This window comes from Bos javanicus, chromosome 27, assembly GCF_032452875.1.
Source record: "Bos javanicus breed banteng chromosome 27, ARS-OSU_banteng_1.0, whole genome shotgun sequence".
Taxonomy (NCBI): domain Eukaryota; kingdom Metazoa; phylum Chordata; class Mammalia; order Artiodactyla; family Bovidae; genus Bos; species Bos javanicus.
In genome coordinates, this window is record NC_083894.1 from 43,360,837 (window position 1) to 43,379,870 (window position 19,034).

General features: G+C 43.4%; 1 protein-coding gene across 1 annotated transcript in view; it reads left to right on the forward strand.

Annotated features, from left to right (window-relative positions):
- The first annotated feature begins 1,278 nt into the window (after positions 1-1,278).
- Positions 1,279-19,034, forward strand: part of ZNF385D (zinc finger protein 385D) — a 992,080-nt gene continuing 974,324 nt past the window's right edge. The window contains 1 exon segment of the mRNA XM_061404729.1: positions 1,279-1,369. Coding sequence (XP_061260713.1) covers positions 1,303-1,369 — 67 coding nt within the window. The 5' untranslated portion in view covers positions 1,279-1,302.

Genomic DNA, 19,034 nt, shown 5'->3' on the forward strand with positions numbered 1-19,034 from the left:
AGAATCCACCTGCAATGTGGGAGACATGGGTCCAATCCCTGGGTTGGGAAGATCCCCTGGAGGAGGGCGTGGCAGCCCATCTCAGCGTTCCTGCCTGGAGAATCCCATGGACGGAGCAGGCTGGCGGGCTACAGTCCACGGGGTCAGGAAGAGTCTGGTGCCGCTGAGCAACTAAGCAGAACAACACTGCTGGCTGGTTTTAGAGCTTCTCTTGAGAACATAAGGGGTTGCAAATTACAGTCTTCCTATACACATTCACCAGTACCCGAGTTCCTAAGGATTTTATCAATAGTAATTATTAAAGACAACAACGAGAGCCTTGTACCTGTAGAGCGTTTTATCTTTTCGCTCCATTTGGCTTCCACAGCATCCTAAAATCTGAGTGCCGTGGCGACCTGTGATTCCAAGTCATCTTACAAACAGTGGCTCAGCTGAGATCAGAACGCAGGTTCGCTTTGTTCCTCCCCGTTTTGTCACTTAAAACGTGGTCCTTGGATCAGCAGCCCCTGCCTCCTAATTAAACACGCAGAACCTCAAGCCCCATTCCAGTCCAGTGGGATCTGAATACGAACTTTAGCACGAACCCTGGGTGATTGCCCCGCACAGTGAAGTTTGGGAAGGACCCCTCTAGGTCCTCGACCTGGACAACCAAGGGTGTGTTTTCACACCCTCTACCTGGAGTGAGGGAGGGGGAGGCCGGGGGCCAGGAAAATGGGAGGGGAGGCGAGTCTCGGGAGGACGCGTGCCCCTCAGAGGGATGAACACGCAGGATTTGTGGAGACAGGGCTCCCTGCGGATCTGCAGTAGCTTCACCCCGTCACTCCCACTTCGTGTCTGCGCGGGGGGTGGAGGTTAACGACTGAGAGAGCGGGGGAGGGTGGCAGGCTGGGGAGAGGGGAGTGGTCCGCAGGTACCTGCAGCCAGCCCCGAGGATAAAGGACCCGAGCGCGCGGCAGGAGAGCCGCGCTCGGCGCCGCGCGGGAGCTCGTCCCCACTGTCTCGCTCCTGGATGCGTCCCTCCGCCCCGCGCTCGCCTCCACTCCACGAGCCGCTCACTCGCTGACAGCCAGCCCCGGCCTCCCGCCCGTTCCTGGCTTCCCCGCGGCGCCCTCGCTCGCTCCCGGGCCCCGGGGCGCACCTGGGCTGGGCCGGGCCGCGCCGGAGACAGGCGCGCTGACCGCACCTGCCGCCCGCGCCCGGGGCCGCTCGCCCGGCGCGCCGGGCCGTCCCCCGCCGCCGTGCGCCCCGGGGCCCCCACCCCCGATGCCTGGGCCGGGGCGCCGGGCTGCGGCCGGCAGGAGGATGAAGGGCTCGGCGGGAGGAAGGAGAGAGAAGCCGCTGGGCTCGCCCCCAGCGCCGCCCGGCCCCGGTAAGTTCAGCGCCCGAGCGGCGGCTGGGGAGTTGGCGGGGGTGCGCGGCCGGGCGCCGAGGGTGCGCCCCCGCGGGGTGTACTTGCGCGCGGTCGCCTGCCTGCCGGGGACCCCCGCCGCCACCCTTGTCCCCGCGCCCAGCGGAGAGGCGGCGCGAGTGGGGGGTGCGGAGCTCCAGGGTCTCCGGACACAGAGGCTGCTGAGGACCAGGGCGTCGGGGGCAGCGGAGGGGCGCGAGGGGCAGCCTGGCCCGGCCATCCGGCGCGGGCGGGCTCGCCGGGGTGGACGCCGCCGCCCGTCTCCGCGGCGTGGGGCGCGCTGCCTCCTCGGGCAAGCGGCGAACTTGTTGGGATAGGAGAGCAGCAGGCTGGCTGCCCCTCCGCTGTCCGCCTTTCCCCGCGAGAAGCTGTTGAGCTGCAGGAAGCCTCTCTCCAGGGGCACCGTTTAGACTTTCAGAGCGGGGGTGGGGAGCCGAGGTCATATAGGCGCCCCTGGATGGCATCCACCTCCCGGGCTCCCGGACCCGGTTAGAAGTGAGCGCGGGGGGTCTGCGGTACCCCGCGACTTCTTGCCCTTTGGGAAAAGTTTTCTTGTGCGTGTAAATTGGGGTCCACAGGGAAAAGAGCTGTGCTCAGGAAGGAGTCCCCCCCCGCCCCCCCGGTGAAATGCCCAGCTCCTGATCTGAGCGCCTTACGTTTAGACCTGGCCGCATCCTGCGAGTTTCTGGAGGAAAGGCCGTGTCCTCCTTTAGCCTGAGCTCGGCTGGACTAAGGAGGGACGTGCCCTTTCTGCATGTTAGCCTCTCCAAGACCTGGAACCCTAAACCGAATTGGGAGACCGTCCTTCTGTTTGTGGGTGTGACCAATGAACCCTCGAACTGGTGCTTTTCTAGGACATTCCTGTGCTGCTTTTTGGAAATGTGATGAGGAAATGTTTCTTCTTTTGAGGCAGTTTGCTAGTCGGCCTGTTAAACGTGACTTTCCAGTGTCTGCCTCATTCCTGTGCGCCGTGTCCCCTGCGATCCAGTGGACGGTGTCCGTTCCTCTGGGTTTTCGTGCCACCCCCTGACTTGTCCTGGATAATTCAGGCCCTGGTCTCTGGTCTCCAAGCATGAAAGGCAAATGTGGGTCATTTCGAATTATGGAGATTGATGCAGCCCAGCATGGCTGGGTTTGCTGCAGTTTCTTCTCCTTTCCTTGATGTTCCTCAGAAATGAACTTGCAGCCTCTTGGAATGCAGCTAAAATATAGACTGGGGGGTGAGCACATATCTTGAGTTAATGTATCATCTTAGATTTAAATAACTGGAGTTTGGAAACTCTGGTGTAGGAGAAAGTGACTTGAGCCAAAAGTTAGGACCTCTGGACTATTTTTGCTCTGTGACAAAGTGGCCTAAGGCCCTTCGGGGTCACTTAATAGTAATAGTGACATCAACCTTAATAGCAGTAGTAATGGCATCTAACAAGTGTTCCACATTCACTGCACATCAGGAAGTGTATTCAAGGCTTTATTGCAGCTGCAAATATCCCAAGAAGGCAGCGCCTTTTCCATCCTCACTTTGTGGGTAAGGAAAGGCAGCCTTCAGAGATACATTTGGGAAAGGTCGAGAGTCAGTGTTTGGGAGCCCTAGGCCACTGGACTCCAGAGTAGTTCCATGACCAGCACCTCTGTGAGACTCTTGAAAAGTGGGAGGACAACCTCTACATTCCAAATCCCCTGAAAAGTTACTCAGGTGATGACACTCTCATGGATTGATTCATCCACAGCTGTTTCAAATGTATTTTTATTGTAACAGGTGTGGAGCTTGTAACTTAAAATCACAGAGTGACAATTGTGTGGCATTTATTTAATTGCACCTGCCAGCTCTAGAGAGGTCTAAATGATGAGCTCTTGGTATTTACCTTAATGACAGTCCCTCCTTGAGCCTTGTTATTATCAATCAGTTATAGAACTATATTATAGCCCTTCTATTAGAAGTATGTGATTTAATATAACATCAAGCATATCTTTGAATGAATCTGTAGCATTATCCTGTGGTCTACCTGGACATTCTCATATTTCAGCCAGCTTATAATTAATGCTCAGATCCTAACAGGATGTTGAATTTCTGTTAAGAGACACTAACAGCTTGTTTTAAAGTTTCATCTTTATTTCCAGCAGTATTTCCAAAACAATTACACCCCCTGCTGTGATTTGCTATTTACTAGGTGTATCAAAAGTTTAATAATGAAACATGTTTGCAATTCAACAAAACACAGTGTTTCATCTGTAATAACAACTCTGGCTAAAAGATTCACGTCTAATTTAGGGTTATTTTATTTGAAATTTAATTAAGATGTTGAGTTTCTTATTGCACTGCAAAGTGTATGCAGGTAGCTGAGTACACATCTTCCATTATTTTCTTGTCATCTCCAACTTTATAAACTCATTGCTTGTGAGTTCCTCAGATCAGTTATGTCAGTGCCTGTCTAAAGATTTTGAGTTTTGTTTTGTTTTTTAAACTAAGAGCAAGAGCACCAAATAAGATGTGTTTGTCATGTTTCTTCACAAGCTGTTGTTATGCTTCTTTGGGGAATAGTGATAAATCACAGATCTGATTTGACTGTACATATGGAATTTTCAAACAAAAGTGTATAAATCCATTGGGACACTCTGCTATTAATATTTCAGAAGTGGGAGCAGCTTTGGGAAGTAGAGGATCTTTGAGGAAGATCTTTTACTATGTTTCACTGCATTTGCATGGTATCTTAATATTTTCAAATAAACTGACATCGCAGTGAACCAGTAAACTAGTGGTTATTGCCATAGCTTCTCTATTGTTTGAGAGTTAAATCGTATTTTCTAGTAGTAACTTAATGTCACATGATATATACATTGTTGTCTTTTGATGTAGTTGAAGTCTGAAACACATATTTTGCCTACTGAAAAGAATACATTTCTGAATATGTAAGCATTTTATCAGGAGTATAAAAATAGCACCGTAATAACTTGCCTAGAGGTTCTGTTTGTTTTTGAAATAATGAGGTTGTTATAGAGGCTAGTATATTTAACCTTAGAAGTAAAGTATTGAAACTAATTATAAACTTGAATTGAAAAATATTTTATGACAGTGGGAGTCTTATAAATGATTTAACCTTATAATTACATGAACATGTCCTCCTGTGTTTTTAAAATTCAATATTTGCATAGTAAGACTAATCGGTTTTTATATTATCTGGTGATTTGAACAATCAGATCTCTGAAAAGTGACTTAAACTCCATAAGCATTAGAGTCACGCTGACATCACAGTTTGAAGAAACTAATATTGGGGAAGGATATGTAATTTTGAATGTTTCAAGAGCTGAGAACTCAAGGTGGATGACACTTCTTAGTTTTTTGACAAGGGCTCTAAAGTGAGAGTTTGAATAAAATGAGGCCCGTAGGTTGACAACCAAGCAAGCACTTAAATAACCTCTTAGGAAACCTAGAGCAGCTCAAATCGAGTGCAGGCTGAGAATTCTTAAATATAATTAATCTTTTGAACCAGTGAATAACACATTGTAGATCAATTTTAAAATTCCAGTACATTAAAAATGTGTTAATTTATATCTTCTAGGGCCTACTAAAATTAGCAATCACCCCCCTTTCTGGAATAACCTAGCCTTAACTTTAAGAGAAAAATTGCAGTGAGAAAGAAGTCTGGAGACACTGAGCGGCTGAGATGACTCAGATTCTGTCACGGTCTTTAGTCCATTTTAAATGTGATTTTTAATCCCCCCTGGGTAATTCTAGACCACTTTTGGGATTCTGTCTAGGCTGAAGACTCTCGTCCTTCTAACCTGCTGATGGACTGAGACAGGATGCTAGAACACAGTCCTAGAGTGGAAGAGGGCCGTCTAGACAACTTAGTGGCTTAATTATGTCATCCAAGCAAGCAAGCAGGCAGCACTTCTACGCAGGGGATTTAAGTGAGACGTTTGCCATGAAGGAGTCCTTATTTTCCTTCCATGCAGTCATGTAGCCCATCTTCAAACAGTACCCATCTTGGAATATCCTGAGTTTTACCCAATCTGTCTCCATGAGAAGAAAAAAAATATTATTACAGTTTAGTATTAGAGAAGTCTATTTGAGGATTTTCCTAAGGGTTTCTCATAACATGGGGTCAGATGTTCTCAATTTAGGTTTTTTGTGACCTTGTCATGTATTCTGTTTTTATATCTAAAGAGATATTCACCATTATTTTATAATGTATTATTAAAATTATTAGAGACTTCTTTCTCCTTTAACAATCTTTCATCTACCCTCAAGAAGTGAAAGAAAAGTGAGTGAATGTTCTTATAATATCTTTACTTCCACTTAAACAGAGGAATACACATAAAACTCTAGAAGCCATCTTGAAAAATTGAGATTTTAAATTGCATTTTGTTGAGAACAACTTCTGAGAGTTTAGCCTGGGTACCAAATCTATCCAGAGCAATAAGAATTTAAAGAACAGAGATTTAAGCTGCTGGATTGATTCTCAGGTGGTTACATATTTTACACTCATAGTAAAATATGACATTAAACTCACAGAGACAAAATAGTCGGTTACCAAGGTGTAACATTTAAGGGCGTGAACTCAAGAAATAGAATGCCTGGGTTCATCTCCTTGTCTGTTCCTTAAAAGCTGTGGAAGGACTGATGCTGAAGCTGAAACTCCAGTACTTTGGCCAGCTGATGCGAAGAACTGACTCATTGGAAAAGACCCTGATGCTGGGAAAGATTGAGGGCAGGAGGAGGAGACGACAGAGGATGAGATGGTTTGATGGCATCACTGATGCGATGGACACGAGTTTGAGCAAGCTCTGGGAGTTGGTGGTGGACAGGGAGGCCTGGCATGCTGCAGTCCATGGGGTCGCCAAGAGTCACGACTGAGTGGCTGAACTGAACTGAACTGATTCTACACAACTGGGCTTCCCTGGTGGCTCAGATAGTAAAGAATCTGCCTGCTATGCGGGAGACCCAGGTTCAGTCTCTGGGTCAGGAAGATCCTCTGGAGAAGGGGATGGCAGCCCACTCTAGTATTCTTTTCTTGCCTGGAGAATTCCATGAAGAGAGGAGCCTGGAGGGCTACCGTCCATGGGTCGCAAGAAGTCCAATGACTGAGCGACTTCACTTTGACTTCACGCTTTCTAAACAGATACTACTTTTTAGTGGGTACTTTTATTAAATACAGTTGGCTCTTTATGTTAGACCTTGAACTTTTGGGAGCAAAGAATTACTACTAAAGCCACCTTGGAGATAAGAAGCTGAGCCAAGGACTAGCATATGCCCACCCAGGAAGGGAGAGCTTCTGCACCCTGTTCCTTCTGGTTGTGTTATATACGCCTTGAAATAAAATAGAGAATCAGGAGCAAATTTAACAAAAGAGACAAAAGTAAAATTTTAGAGAAAGAAACAGAGTTTCATCAGTCACATAACATGCTGCTGCTAAGTCACTTCAGTCGTGTCCGACTCTGTGCGACCCCATAGATGGCAGCCCACCAGGCTCCCCCGTCCCTGGGATTCTCCAGGCTCAAAGAGTACTGGAGTGGGTTGCCATTTCCTTCTCCAATGCATGAAAGTGAAAAGTGAAAGTGAAGTCGCTCAGTCGTGTCCGACTCCTAGTGACCCCATGGACTGCAGCCCACCAGGCTCCTCCGTCCATGGGATTTTCCAGGCAAGAGTACTGGAGTGGGGTGCTATTGCCTTCTCCAGTCACATAACATAATTAGCTAGAAATATCAATTACTAAAATGTTGTGGTGAATCGGACTTTTGGTTTAACTGAGAATTAAGAACTTTTCTTTGGAATTGTTTACTTTTCACATTTCTTTTTCTAACAGGCATTAGTTAATTTTAGGCCTTAGTGAATAGACACTTTTTTTAATTATTATTTTTTGGCTGTGCGTCACAGCCTGGGGGATTTTCGACCTTAGTTCCCTAACCAGAGATCACACATCTGCAGTGGAGGTGCGGATTCTTATCTACCAGACCACCAGGGAAGTCCTATAATTATTCTTTACCTTTCCCCAGTTTTTTAGTAGCAAAATCCATACAATATGAAAATGACCATCGTAGCTATTTTTGCGTGCAGAGCTGCAGTACTGAGTACATCCACATCATTGTGCAATCTGTCCCCCCAACCCCCGCCGACACACACGTCTCCAGAGTTCTTTTCTTGTTGTGAAACTAAAACTCTCTTTATACCCATTAAACAACAGCCCCTCATTCCTCTTTCCCTCCCACCCCTAGGAACCACCATTCTGTCTGTGATTTCAACTACTCCAAATACTTTACGTGGGATGATGCTGGGTTTGTCTTTTTGTAACCGGCTTATTTCACTTAGCATAGTGTCCTCAACGCTCATCCAGGTGGTAGCACATGTCGGAATTATCTTCCTTTTAAGGAAGCAAACATTCCACTGCGTGTATAGACTGCATTTTGCAGGAAACAGCCCATCATTTCTCTGTACCACATTTTGCTTATCCAGTCCTCTGTTGATGGGTGCTTGTGTGGCTCCCACGCTTGGCTGACTGTGAGCGGCGCTGCTGCACACAGTGGTGTGTAAACGTCTCTTTGAGACTCTGCACTCGCTGCCTTTGGTGCTGCTGCACACAGTGGTGTGTAAACGTCTCTTTGAGACTCTGCATTCGCTGCACACAGTGGTGTGTAAACGTCTCTTTGAGACTGCATTCGCTGCACACAATGGTGTGTAAACATCTCTTTGAGACTGCATTCGCTGCACACAGTGGTGTGTAAACATCTCTTTGAGACTCTGCATTCGCTGCCTTTGGACTATATCGTGAGGTGGGATTGCGGGGTCACGTGGTCATCCTATTTTAAATTTTTTGAAGGACCACCGTAGTATTTTCCTCAGTGGCTCTACCATTTTACATTCCGAATACACAAGGGTTCCAGTTTCTCCAAGCCCTGCCATCACTCATGTTCTGTAACCGGCTTATCCAGAAGCTTGTATTAAAGCCCATTAAGGCATGAGGTGGTGTCTCATGGTAGTTTTAATTTGCATTTCTCTGATGACTAGTAGGTGGAACATCTTTTTATGTCCTTGCTGACCATTTACATATCTTCTTTGGTGAAATGTCTGTTCAAGTCATTTGCTTATATTTGAATTGAGTCATTTGGTTTTCTGCTTGGTGGGTCAGTGGTAAAGAATCTGCCTGCCAATGCCTGAGAAGTAGTTTCTATCCATGGGTCGGGAAGATCCCCTGGAAAAGGAAATAAATGGCAGCCCACTCCAATATCCTTGTCTGGGAAATCCCAAGGACAGAGGAGCCTGGTGGGCTACAGTCCATGGGGTCATAAAAAGCTGGACACGATTAAGTGACTGAACAGCAATGCATGCTAGAACCTAACTCATAAATAGGCGTATGATCTGCAAACATCCCCATTCTGTATGTTGCCTTTATACTCTGGTGATAGTGTCTTTTGATGGACAATTAAAAAAAATTCAAGAAGTCCAATTTATCTATTTTTTTTCTTTGGCTTGTTGCCTGTGTTTGATGTCATAGTGAAGAAACCATTGTCTTTTTTTTTTTTTTTTAACCTTTGTTGTTAACGGGCTTAAGATGTTTTAAAAACAATGTGCTACTGCTACCGCTAAGTCACTTCAGTCGTGTCTGACTCTGTGCGACCCCATAGATGGCAGCCCACCAGGCTCTGCCATCCCTGGGATTCTCCAGGCAAGAAGACTGGAGTGGGCTGCCATTTCCTTCTCCAACGCATGAAAGGGAAAAGTGAAAGTGAAGTTGCTCAGTCAATGTTGTTAAATTAAAAAGAGACTAGGATGAGAATGAATAAACTGCAATTATAGACGAAAATATGAATGATCTTCCAAACATGATGTTGACTAACAAAAGCCGGAAACCCTCCCAAAGCAGGATTCCATCATGTAACTTTCAAATGAAGCAAAACGAACTTAATGACGCATCATAGTTATCGGCGAGGGAGGGGTATGGTGCTGAAAATGTTGTTTCCTGACTTGGGTGATGATTACACGGGTCTATTCACTTGTAAAAATTCATCAGTTTGAATATACAATTTATGCACTTGTCTGTATTTGAGTTATACTTCAAAGAGTTTAGAAATCAATTAATCATTTGCAAGGTCCTGGTAAGAAGAAATTTCCTTAAGAAGAGGAAAGCTATGTAAGGATACTCCAACCCATGCTCAGGGTACCTACTGGGAGGATATGGTTCATAAATTTGACCCATGTTTTTAAACAACCCTCGGACCCATGGGAGTGTATTGTCAGAATTCTGCTGTGTGGGAAAGACAGACCATTCCTCCTACTGAGGCCGAGGATGGTTTTTGCCGTGAGTCCTGCTGGAGTGAACTGAACGGTCTGGTGAACTACATTCTTGTTCTTTACCTAGCAGAGACTTTCATAGGAACCTTTCTTACAAAACACTGAGCAGTGTAGTTACTGGGATGCCTTCTGGTCTGGCTTAACTTCAGACTTTTCAATTTCCAGCAGGATGGGAGGTCCATATACCCCTTAGACGATGCTTTATAAATTTTGCCCTTTTAACAACCCTCTGACTGTGCTTGCTTGCCAGTGAGTTGAGCCCACTTCCTCTGACAAATTCCCTATGCCCGTATTCTTTGTGATAAGTTGAAAGCTGGAGTCAGCTGGACTCTTTAGGGAACCTGAGAAAATGGCTCCCTTTGAGAAATGGCAAGGGTTTCTCTCGGGTAGGAGTTGTGGGCAAGTCCATATTTGCCTAAAGAATTAGTAAGTCAGGTGCAGTGAGTGAGCTTGGATTTCTCTTGATAATTCAGTTCTTTATACATCACCCTGAGCATCAGAAATTGAGATAATAATAAATATGATATATAATAAATATAATCCCATTATGGTGGCAGCTATGTTATTAATCTTTCTACCTCCGGAAACGTTTGTCAGTGTCTTGAGCAAAGTAGGTGTCCCCAAACATTTGTTGAATGAGTAAACAACTACATCCTGCCATGTGATAGCTCGGAGAAGGAATGGCCACCCACTGCAGCAGTCTGGCCTGGAGAATCCCAGGGACAGAGGAGCCTCGTGGGCTGCCATCTATGGGATTGCACAGAGTCTGACACGACTGAAGCGACTTAGCAGCAGCAGCAGAAGCATGTGATAGCTCTAGAGAACGAAGTGGCAACCACTCCAGCAGTCTGGCCTGGAATCCATGGACAGAGGGGCCTAGAGGGTCAGTCCATGGGGTCGAAGAGTGGACATTACTAAGAGTGAACACACACACACACAAACACACATTCACACACATGGTAGATATAGAACTTGTAGAAAATTGAGCTAAATAGCCTAAAGATACCCTAAAAATGCCTTAAATACAACAGTGTGATTTCTCAGATTTTGATATATTTTATCAATGTCTCTCTCTTAAATAAAGGAGACACAGCTCAATTACTATCTAATTGATGACTTTTTAGTAGGTTGAGTGAAGTTTTTAGCATTTCATAAAGAAGAGTTTGACCTGAGGAAATTGCTTTCAAAAGACCATTTTTTCAATTCCCATGAACTTTGATGAGCACTTCGTACTTATAAAAATTCCTTTTTAATTAGTGGTATGATTCTTAATTATTTATTAATTATAAATTATGTCTGATGCCAATGTATCCTTTTTGATTCTTCATAAATAAAAAAAACCTGGGCAAGTTAACCTGAAGAGATGATACTGGAAAAAAAATGTTCTCTTTCTGTATCATAAATTAGAACATGTCTTCTTAATTTAAATTTTCAAAGTTAAAGAGAAACTATTCAGAATTCTGAAGAAGTTAGAAGAAATAATTCCTTTCTTAAAAGATTGCCTACTTTAACAAGAGTAAAATTTTCCCAATTAGGATATTTTAGCATGCTTAAGAAAATTTAAGAAAAAGGAAATAATATTCAGGACAAGAAAGGTCATCATTACAAATGATGGGGTTCACATTGCAATGTCCATTTAGAGCAAGTTTTATCATCTTTTTTTCTAATGCACATATTAAAACATTGAAAAAATGTTTCACAAGGTACAAAGATGACATGTGAATTTCTCATTGGTTTCTTCCCATAATTGGGTAGGTGTTACCGTTAGCCATGTTTACCGTTTTTTAAAAGATGAGAACACGAAAGAAAGCCCGTGTGATTATGCAGGGCCAAATAACTCAGAGGTGGTAAGGCTGGGTCGAGAGCTAGCCGTGTCTGCCTCCACGCCTGAGCTTGCTGGTGCCACCCGGAAAGCCTGCTTCCCTTGTCACATGCACAGGGACACGGCCTCTGTGGAGTCTCGTGCACTGGGATGATTTCCTGGGGCAGCGATCGTGTAGGGATGGAATAGAGACGAGAACAGTCAATAAACGATGTACTAAGGGAGCACTAATGAAACTCTAATTGGAAAATTGCTCCAAAACGGACTCCACGATGGACTGTCTAAGCACACTGTCTCAGTGCAGAGATAGACTAATTTTATGCAAATGCTAAAGCGACTTTGAGAGCCACTTGCTGTACCTTGATGTGGTCCTTAAGGAAAATTGTCAGGCCCATTAATAAGTTTCTCAATTGATTAGGCTAATTTGGTACTCCAAAAAGCATCTTTCTATAAATTCATGCTGCCTGTTACGTTCTGATTACAGCAAGCTGCTACTTGCCATGCCCAAGTTTGAAGGCTGTGTTTCTGCGTTCTTGTGCTTTCCCTACCGCCAGCTTTCCCATTGGTCTTGCCGCGTGAGAACGGTGAATCATCTTGTCCACTAGCCGAGTCTGGAAAGTCTGTGTTACTCAGTGAATTTGTTTTAACCCCATCCCTGTAATAGTTTGAAACCTGGCAATTTAACTACTTTCCCAAATGTGTTTGTGATTAAAAAAACAACACAAAAAAACTAGTTTTGTTTAGAGCAGCAAAAGACTGCAATTTATTTTTATCTTTCTACATCAAATGCACTATTTTAATCATAGACATCGAATGTTTCAAAATAATAAAAGATTTAAGGTAAGAAGAGCTGGTGATCTCTAGAGGCGTGGCATAATCAAATAATATTAGAAGGTGCTCAGTTTTTCTAACCTGAAGGAAACAGAAATGGGCCGAGTGAGTGATCCCCCTGCTTGGCAGGGTCTCCTAGGAATGCACAAATACTTGTTTCTCTTTCAGGAACCCCCATTCAAAGAGAGTGAGATGTTAAAGTGGAAGTGCTCTTAACAGTGAAAGTGCTGAGTGAATAGAGGGACACACCGCTACCTAGACCCTACATCCCAGCGCAGCATGCCTCCCACACGCCCTCCAGTACACAGGGCGGGCTAGCGCATTGCTATCTGCTCCATTGTGAAACAATGTTTGCGATTTCATGTCATTGCTTTGTCATTAGAATAAATAGCAATAAATCTGGGGAGCTGGCTTTCACTTGAGGGGTCAATAAATAGAGTCTAGTAAAGGAGGATGCTAATAAGTTATAGAAATTTGGTTGATTGCCGTAATGCGGATAGAGAATGTGGGGAAGTGTGATCTTCAGGAGGTTGAAATGCTCTGTGCAGCACTTCTTGTGCTGAAACTAGACTTGTGGTACTGATTCCGTGAATACGGCTGCGTGTGTGTGTGTGTGTGTGTCTACAAACTAAAGTAGTTTAGAAGTCATTGAAAGGTTAATTTGAGGATGGCTTGGCATTCTTTTGTGGAAAATAGTAAAAGAGGTTTGGTCCAAAATAATATAGTCATCAGGCATGGGTTATGAAGACAGAAATCATGCTTTTAAAATAGTCAGGCAAAGTCTGCGCTTCCCAAGTAGCTCAGTGGTGAAGAATCCGCCTGCAATGCAGTGAACTGGGTTCGATCCCTGGGCTGGGAAGATCCCCTGGAGAAGGAAATGGCCACCCATTCCGGTATTCTTGCCTGGGAAATCCCGTGGACAGAGGAGCCTGGTGGGCTACAGTCCATGAGTAGCAGAGTCGGACACGACAGTGACTAACACACACACACGCACAGAGCAAAGGTTTATTTGAGCCTTGCTTTGTTAGTTGCGGAACTTTTCAGGAAGTGAAACAAGCTGTGGGAGTTCAGCTGTGAAGACTTCCCATGATAGCACTGGGAGTAGCCCCGCCAAGGAGGCATTCTTGAAGGAGGTCAGGTGCTGTGATCTTAATAATCACGGTAATCCCAGACTCTCTTTTGTCATTGTGTCTGTCCTTCTTTTGCCTTCCAGTCAAGTAAAAAAGTGGTTCCATTAACAATTTTGAGAACTGAAACCTACCTTAAAAATGCCCTTTTCTTGAAAACTATAATACATGAAAACTTTAATACATGAAGCTAATCGTCCCTTATAACCCAGGAAAACAAATAAGTCACATGGCCAAGCACCGTAAGTGATATGATACATTGGTTTGCTTACACATGACTCGTGACTAACTTCCACTGCAGGGAGAGACTTGCCGTCTCTCTAGGGCATCATCTCCTGTCATTTCTCCTGGAATTCCCACTGCCATCTCACACTGAGTTGGTCGTTTCCTTCCAGAATTCAGCTTCACTTCTTTTTGACCTGACTCTTTCAATACCAGCACTGTTTTCTCAGAGTTTAACTATTTCTGTGCATTTAAACAGCAGATACCAACCTTGACTTAGGATGCTTTGCAATGATTGCTTTATTATTGACATATGTTAAGAATCATGGGAGCCAAGCCAAGGTCCTGAAGTTAATTAGTATTGTTACATTTATTTTTCATACCTCATGATTGCTAAGACTAAAACTAAATTCCATAAATATGCCCAGGGTAGCAGAATATCTGCCAATATTCAGGAAAATTTAGCTTTATTTTTGAGGAAAATACAAAAGCTGTCTATTTTATTTTTCTTTCCTTTAAAAGGCTAATACCAGCTCATTTTAAACAACCTATTGAAAGAAAAAAGTCTTGGAAGTTGCATGTTAACATTTCTGTGTATGTTTAAGTGAGCTGAGTCAGTTGCAGTCTCCTTGTAGCGTTGCCCAATAAGAGCAGACTAAAAATGACTTTGAGAAGTCATTCCACAATTGTATTTTTTTGTTGTTCCCAATTGCCAAGTCAAAATGGCCAACCATAGTTTTAGACTTTTCTCATCCAGGGAGTCAAAGCATCACATTTATTTTTGTTGAATGATGGAAAGGGGTCATCTGCTTGCATTTTTTTGGAGTGTGGGCCTGAATTTTAACCAGCTGGTTTGGAGGGTCATGCCATCGAGTCATTAAGTCTTATAGATGATTCTAGTAACTGAAGAGATGAGTGTTTGCTTTGCCTTTTAAAATTTCACTCCAACTGGACATCCGTTTCCACTGCTGTTCATCTGTTCTCCCACTCCCCTTTCACACAGGGCCTGTCGATCTGGTCCTCCATGTCACGTCTTCTATCCAGCGCCTGCTCCCATATTCAGAATGTGATCTGGGGTCAGCTTCTCAGATGAAATAGAGACCATTTAGGTACATCTTCCAATGTTCTTTCTCTCATTTCCCATTGCAACTTGGCTCGCAACCATCCAGATCACGTCTCTATCACAGAAGGATTTCCACCCCGACCCTTGCTCACCTGTTTCATGTCACACTTCCTTCTGGTGCCTCTGAGACCCTTCGTCCATCCCTCACTCTCTTAAACCTTACTCTCTTTCCATCTGCCCCTGCCTCGAGAGCTGTTCACGTCTTCTTTTTATGAAGAATAGCTTCCTTCAAGCAGCTGCCCTAAATCTCTATTTGGCATCATGGTCAGACTTTGAAAGGGCAACCTCCATGCGTTCCCTTCATTTTCTCACCTTGATTTGTCATGCTTCTGAGACACTTTTCAATGATCACGCATGAACTTTGTGTCAAATCCAAAGGTCTTCTCAGTATCATTTCTTCTTGAACATGCTGAAATATTTGATGCTGCTGGCTGTCTCTGTTTTTCATTCAGCAGTGCTGATTGAGTACCCAATACTGTTTAAGGTTGTGAATTACAAATCTTAGAAATATAGATGAGATTCAACATTTTATTTCCAGGAACTCAAAGCTAACTGAAAAAGGAGGCAAGAAACTACTTAGAATATGGCATATCCAGTGCAATTGTGGTTTAATTGATTTCCTAGTATTTTGTCTTTTCTTTCCAAATGTCTGGAAGGATTACAATTCTCCACCCCCTTGAAGTTAGGTTATGATATATTGTTTGCTGTGGCTGAGAACCTGTGAGTGGAAGTCAGGTGTCACTCTTTGGCAGAAGACATTAAAAGCTGGTAGGTGGTTTGTTAGGTTCATGGAGACCAAAGGTATGTCAGATGGTAGGGGCTTTGGTAGCTGTGATCCCGAGCCAGGATGCATTGGAATGGAGGCTTGCTGACCTAGGATGAACATGTTTTATGAGCAAGAAGTCAGTCTTTGCTTCTTTGAGTCACTGAGATTTTGGGATTTTTGTTACTGCAGCACACCACAGCATATTCTAACTGATACTGTGCTGTATGGTAATATAAGTACTATGAAAATACAGCTTTACTTGATGGCCCAAAGTTGCCTTAAAACTGACAATATTAAAAAAAGTTATTAACAACATGAAAGTAATTTTTAGGCAGAAAGTGAATTTAGTTTGACTTGCATCTAAATAAAAGGTAGTAGAGGGTCAGTGAGAAAAGTCATCCATAACCAACTACATGTATTTCTTAACATACTTGTTATTGTAATTCAGGGCTGCTCTGAAGTTGGTATTTCCTCCTTTATAAAACTTCTCGAAACTTATAAAACATTTTGAGTTCATTTAGCAATTTGGGGATAATGATATGCTTTGGTCTATTTTTCTTCCTATCTGCAGGCTTCATTGTGTTAAGACTGGAAAAGGACTGTGTAATTATGTGTGTGAACTTCTTGATAATCTCAATGATGGAATTTTCTTTTTATGTGCTAGTGCTTATTCCTGCACTTTTCATATAATTAATATTCTCACAATAATATGGGTCCTATTCTAACTCACTGCCTCACTCCTTGTACATGCCAAAGAGGACCTTGTCTGGAGAGTAAATGTTTTGCTCACTTAATGGTAGACTCTGATTTTGTTACCACTATTGTCTCTTGTTCTTGATATTTTTTATCATTTTTCCTCTCTTTTAAATATTTTACCAAAGACTTACTTTGTAATATGTATAATTATATGTAATTTAGGATAACCTTGAATTGACTAGACTCAGAAGTAATATCCCAATGGAATAGCCTTATCTTTGATTTGTGCCTGTAGATGTTAGATATTCCTCTGTCCTTATATATTAAGGAATTAAGCTATAACAGTCCTCTGTCTGTCTGTCTATCCATCCAGCCATCTTTTTTGTCTGTATATCCATTCATCCATGTATCCATCCAAAAAAGTTAGACATGGTGTAGTGAATAAACAACAATATATTTATCCATCTATCTAGACACCTATTTGTTTAATCTCATTTTGATTCTTGCAACCATATCTTTACATTTTTCTGAGCTCTTGGCTTTATAATTGATTGGGAAACAGAATTCTAGCGTAGAAGGCCTTTCTGTTGTTGTTCAGCCATTCAGTCGTGCCTGATTCTGTGATCTCATGGACGGCAGCATACCAGGCTTCCCTGCCCTTCACCGTCTCCTGGAGCTTGTCAAACTTATGTCTATTTAGTCGGTGATGCCTTCCAACCATCTCATCCTCTGTCATCCCCTTCTCCTCCTGCCTTTAGTCTTTCCCAGCATCAGGGTCTTTTCTAATGAGTTGGCTCTTTGCATCAGGTGGCCAAAGTATTGGAGCTTCAGAATCAGTCCTTCCAATGAATATTCAGGGTTGGTTTCCTTTAGAATGGACTGGTTGGATCTCCTTGCTGTTTAAGGGACTCTCAAGAGTCTTCTCCAAAACCCCAGTTCAAAAGCATCAATTCTTCGGTGCTCAGCCTTCTTTATGGTCCTGCTCTCACATCCATAGTGGATAGTTATTATGACAGGAGTCTCTGTGGCCACAAGGAAGGTACACTCTTGCGTTCGGCCTCTCTCCTGCTCGTCTCCTCTGCCTTACCTATGTACTGCTCCACCTCCAAGTGCCCCATGTGAAACTCGTTCTTTGAGAAATAAAGCTGATTCTGTAAGAAAAATCACACAAATATAACACTCAAAACAGCAATGTATGTGAACTTTTGCGTGCCATATTTATCAAACTATACCTGCTGTGCAGTGGCTATTTTGTGCATAGACCATCTTACAAATGCTCAATAATCAAGAAAAACAGGTTATCTGTGATGTATACAACAGATATTTCTGTTACACAGCATTTTCCCGATTCCACCTCTCAATTTCCACCTTCAGCGAGCTCTTGGAATGCAGAGTAATTCAATCTCACACTGATTAGAACATGCATATGGGCTCTACACAGATGCATAGATATCCACAGATTAAAACTTTTAATTTTTCCACTACATTTTTATTACATGTTTGTTCTTGGAAAAGAAGTAGCCTACAGGTAGAAAACATAAATAATATTGAAAGGATAACACAGAGCATTTACTCAGATATATGTCCATTTGTGGTAGTATAGTTTTTCATATGCCATAGTTTCTGTACTTTGTGATTTTGAAATACATTTTTTAACAGGCTTTATGCTTAAATTTGTGATATACAGTCATATACAGAGTGTACTAAACAGTTTTTATTTGTTCCTTGGGTTGAAGACTAATGAATGACGTTTCTCATACTCTACAAATGATGCAAAGTCATAATACATTTTGTTCATCGTTCAGTCACAGTTGTGTTCGACTCTTTGTGGCCCCATGGACTGCAGCACGCCAGGCTTCACTGTCCTCCGTCTCCTGGAGCTTGCTCGAATTCATGTCCATTGAGACGGTGATGTCATCCAACCATCTTGTCCTCTGTTGTCCCCTTCTCCTCCTGCCTTCAATCTTTCCCAGCATCAGGGTCTTTTCAAATGAGTCAGTTCGCATCAGTTGGCCAAAAGTATTGGAGTTTCAGCTTCAACATCAGTCCTTACAATGAATATTCATGACTGATCTCCTTTAGGATGGACTGGTTGGATCTCCTTGCAGTCCAAGGGTTAGTCAAGAGTCTTCTCCAACACCACAGTTCAAAAGCATCAAAACTTCAGTGCTCAGCCTTCGTTATGGTCCAGCTCTCACATCCATACATGACTACTGGTCGATCAATCCATAGCTTTGACTACATAGACCTTTGTCAGCAAAGTAATATCTCTGCTTTTTAATATGCTGTCTAGGTTGATCATAGCTTTTCTTCCAAGGAGCAAGTGTCTTTTAATTTCGTGGCTGCACTCACCATCCTCGGTGATTTTGGAGCCCAAGAAAATCAAGTCTCTCACTGTTTCCATTGTTTCCCTGCCTATTTGCCATGAAGTGATGGGACCGGATGCCATGATCTTAGTTTTCTGAACGTTGAGTTTTAAGCCAGCTTTTTCACTCTCCACTTTCACTTTCATCAAGAGGCCCTTTAGTTCCTCTTCATTTTCTGCCATAAGGGTGGTGTCATCTGTATATCTGAGGTTACTGATATTTCTCCCAGCAGTCTTGGTTCCTACTTCTGCCTCATCCAGCCTGGAATTTCTCATGATATACTCTGCATATAAGTTAAATAAGCAGGGTGACAATATACAGCCTTGATGTACTCCTTTTCCTATTTGGAACCGGTCTGTTGTTCCATGTCCAGCTCTAACTATTGC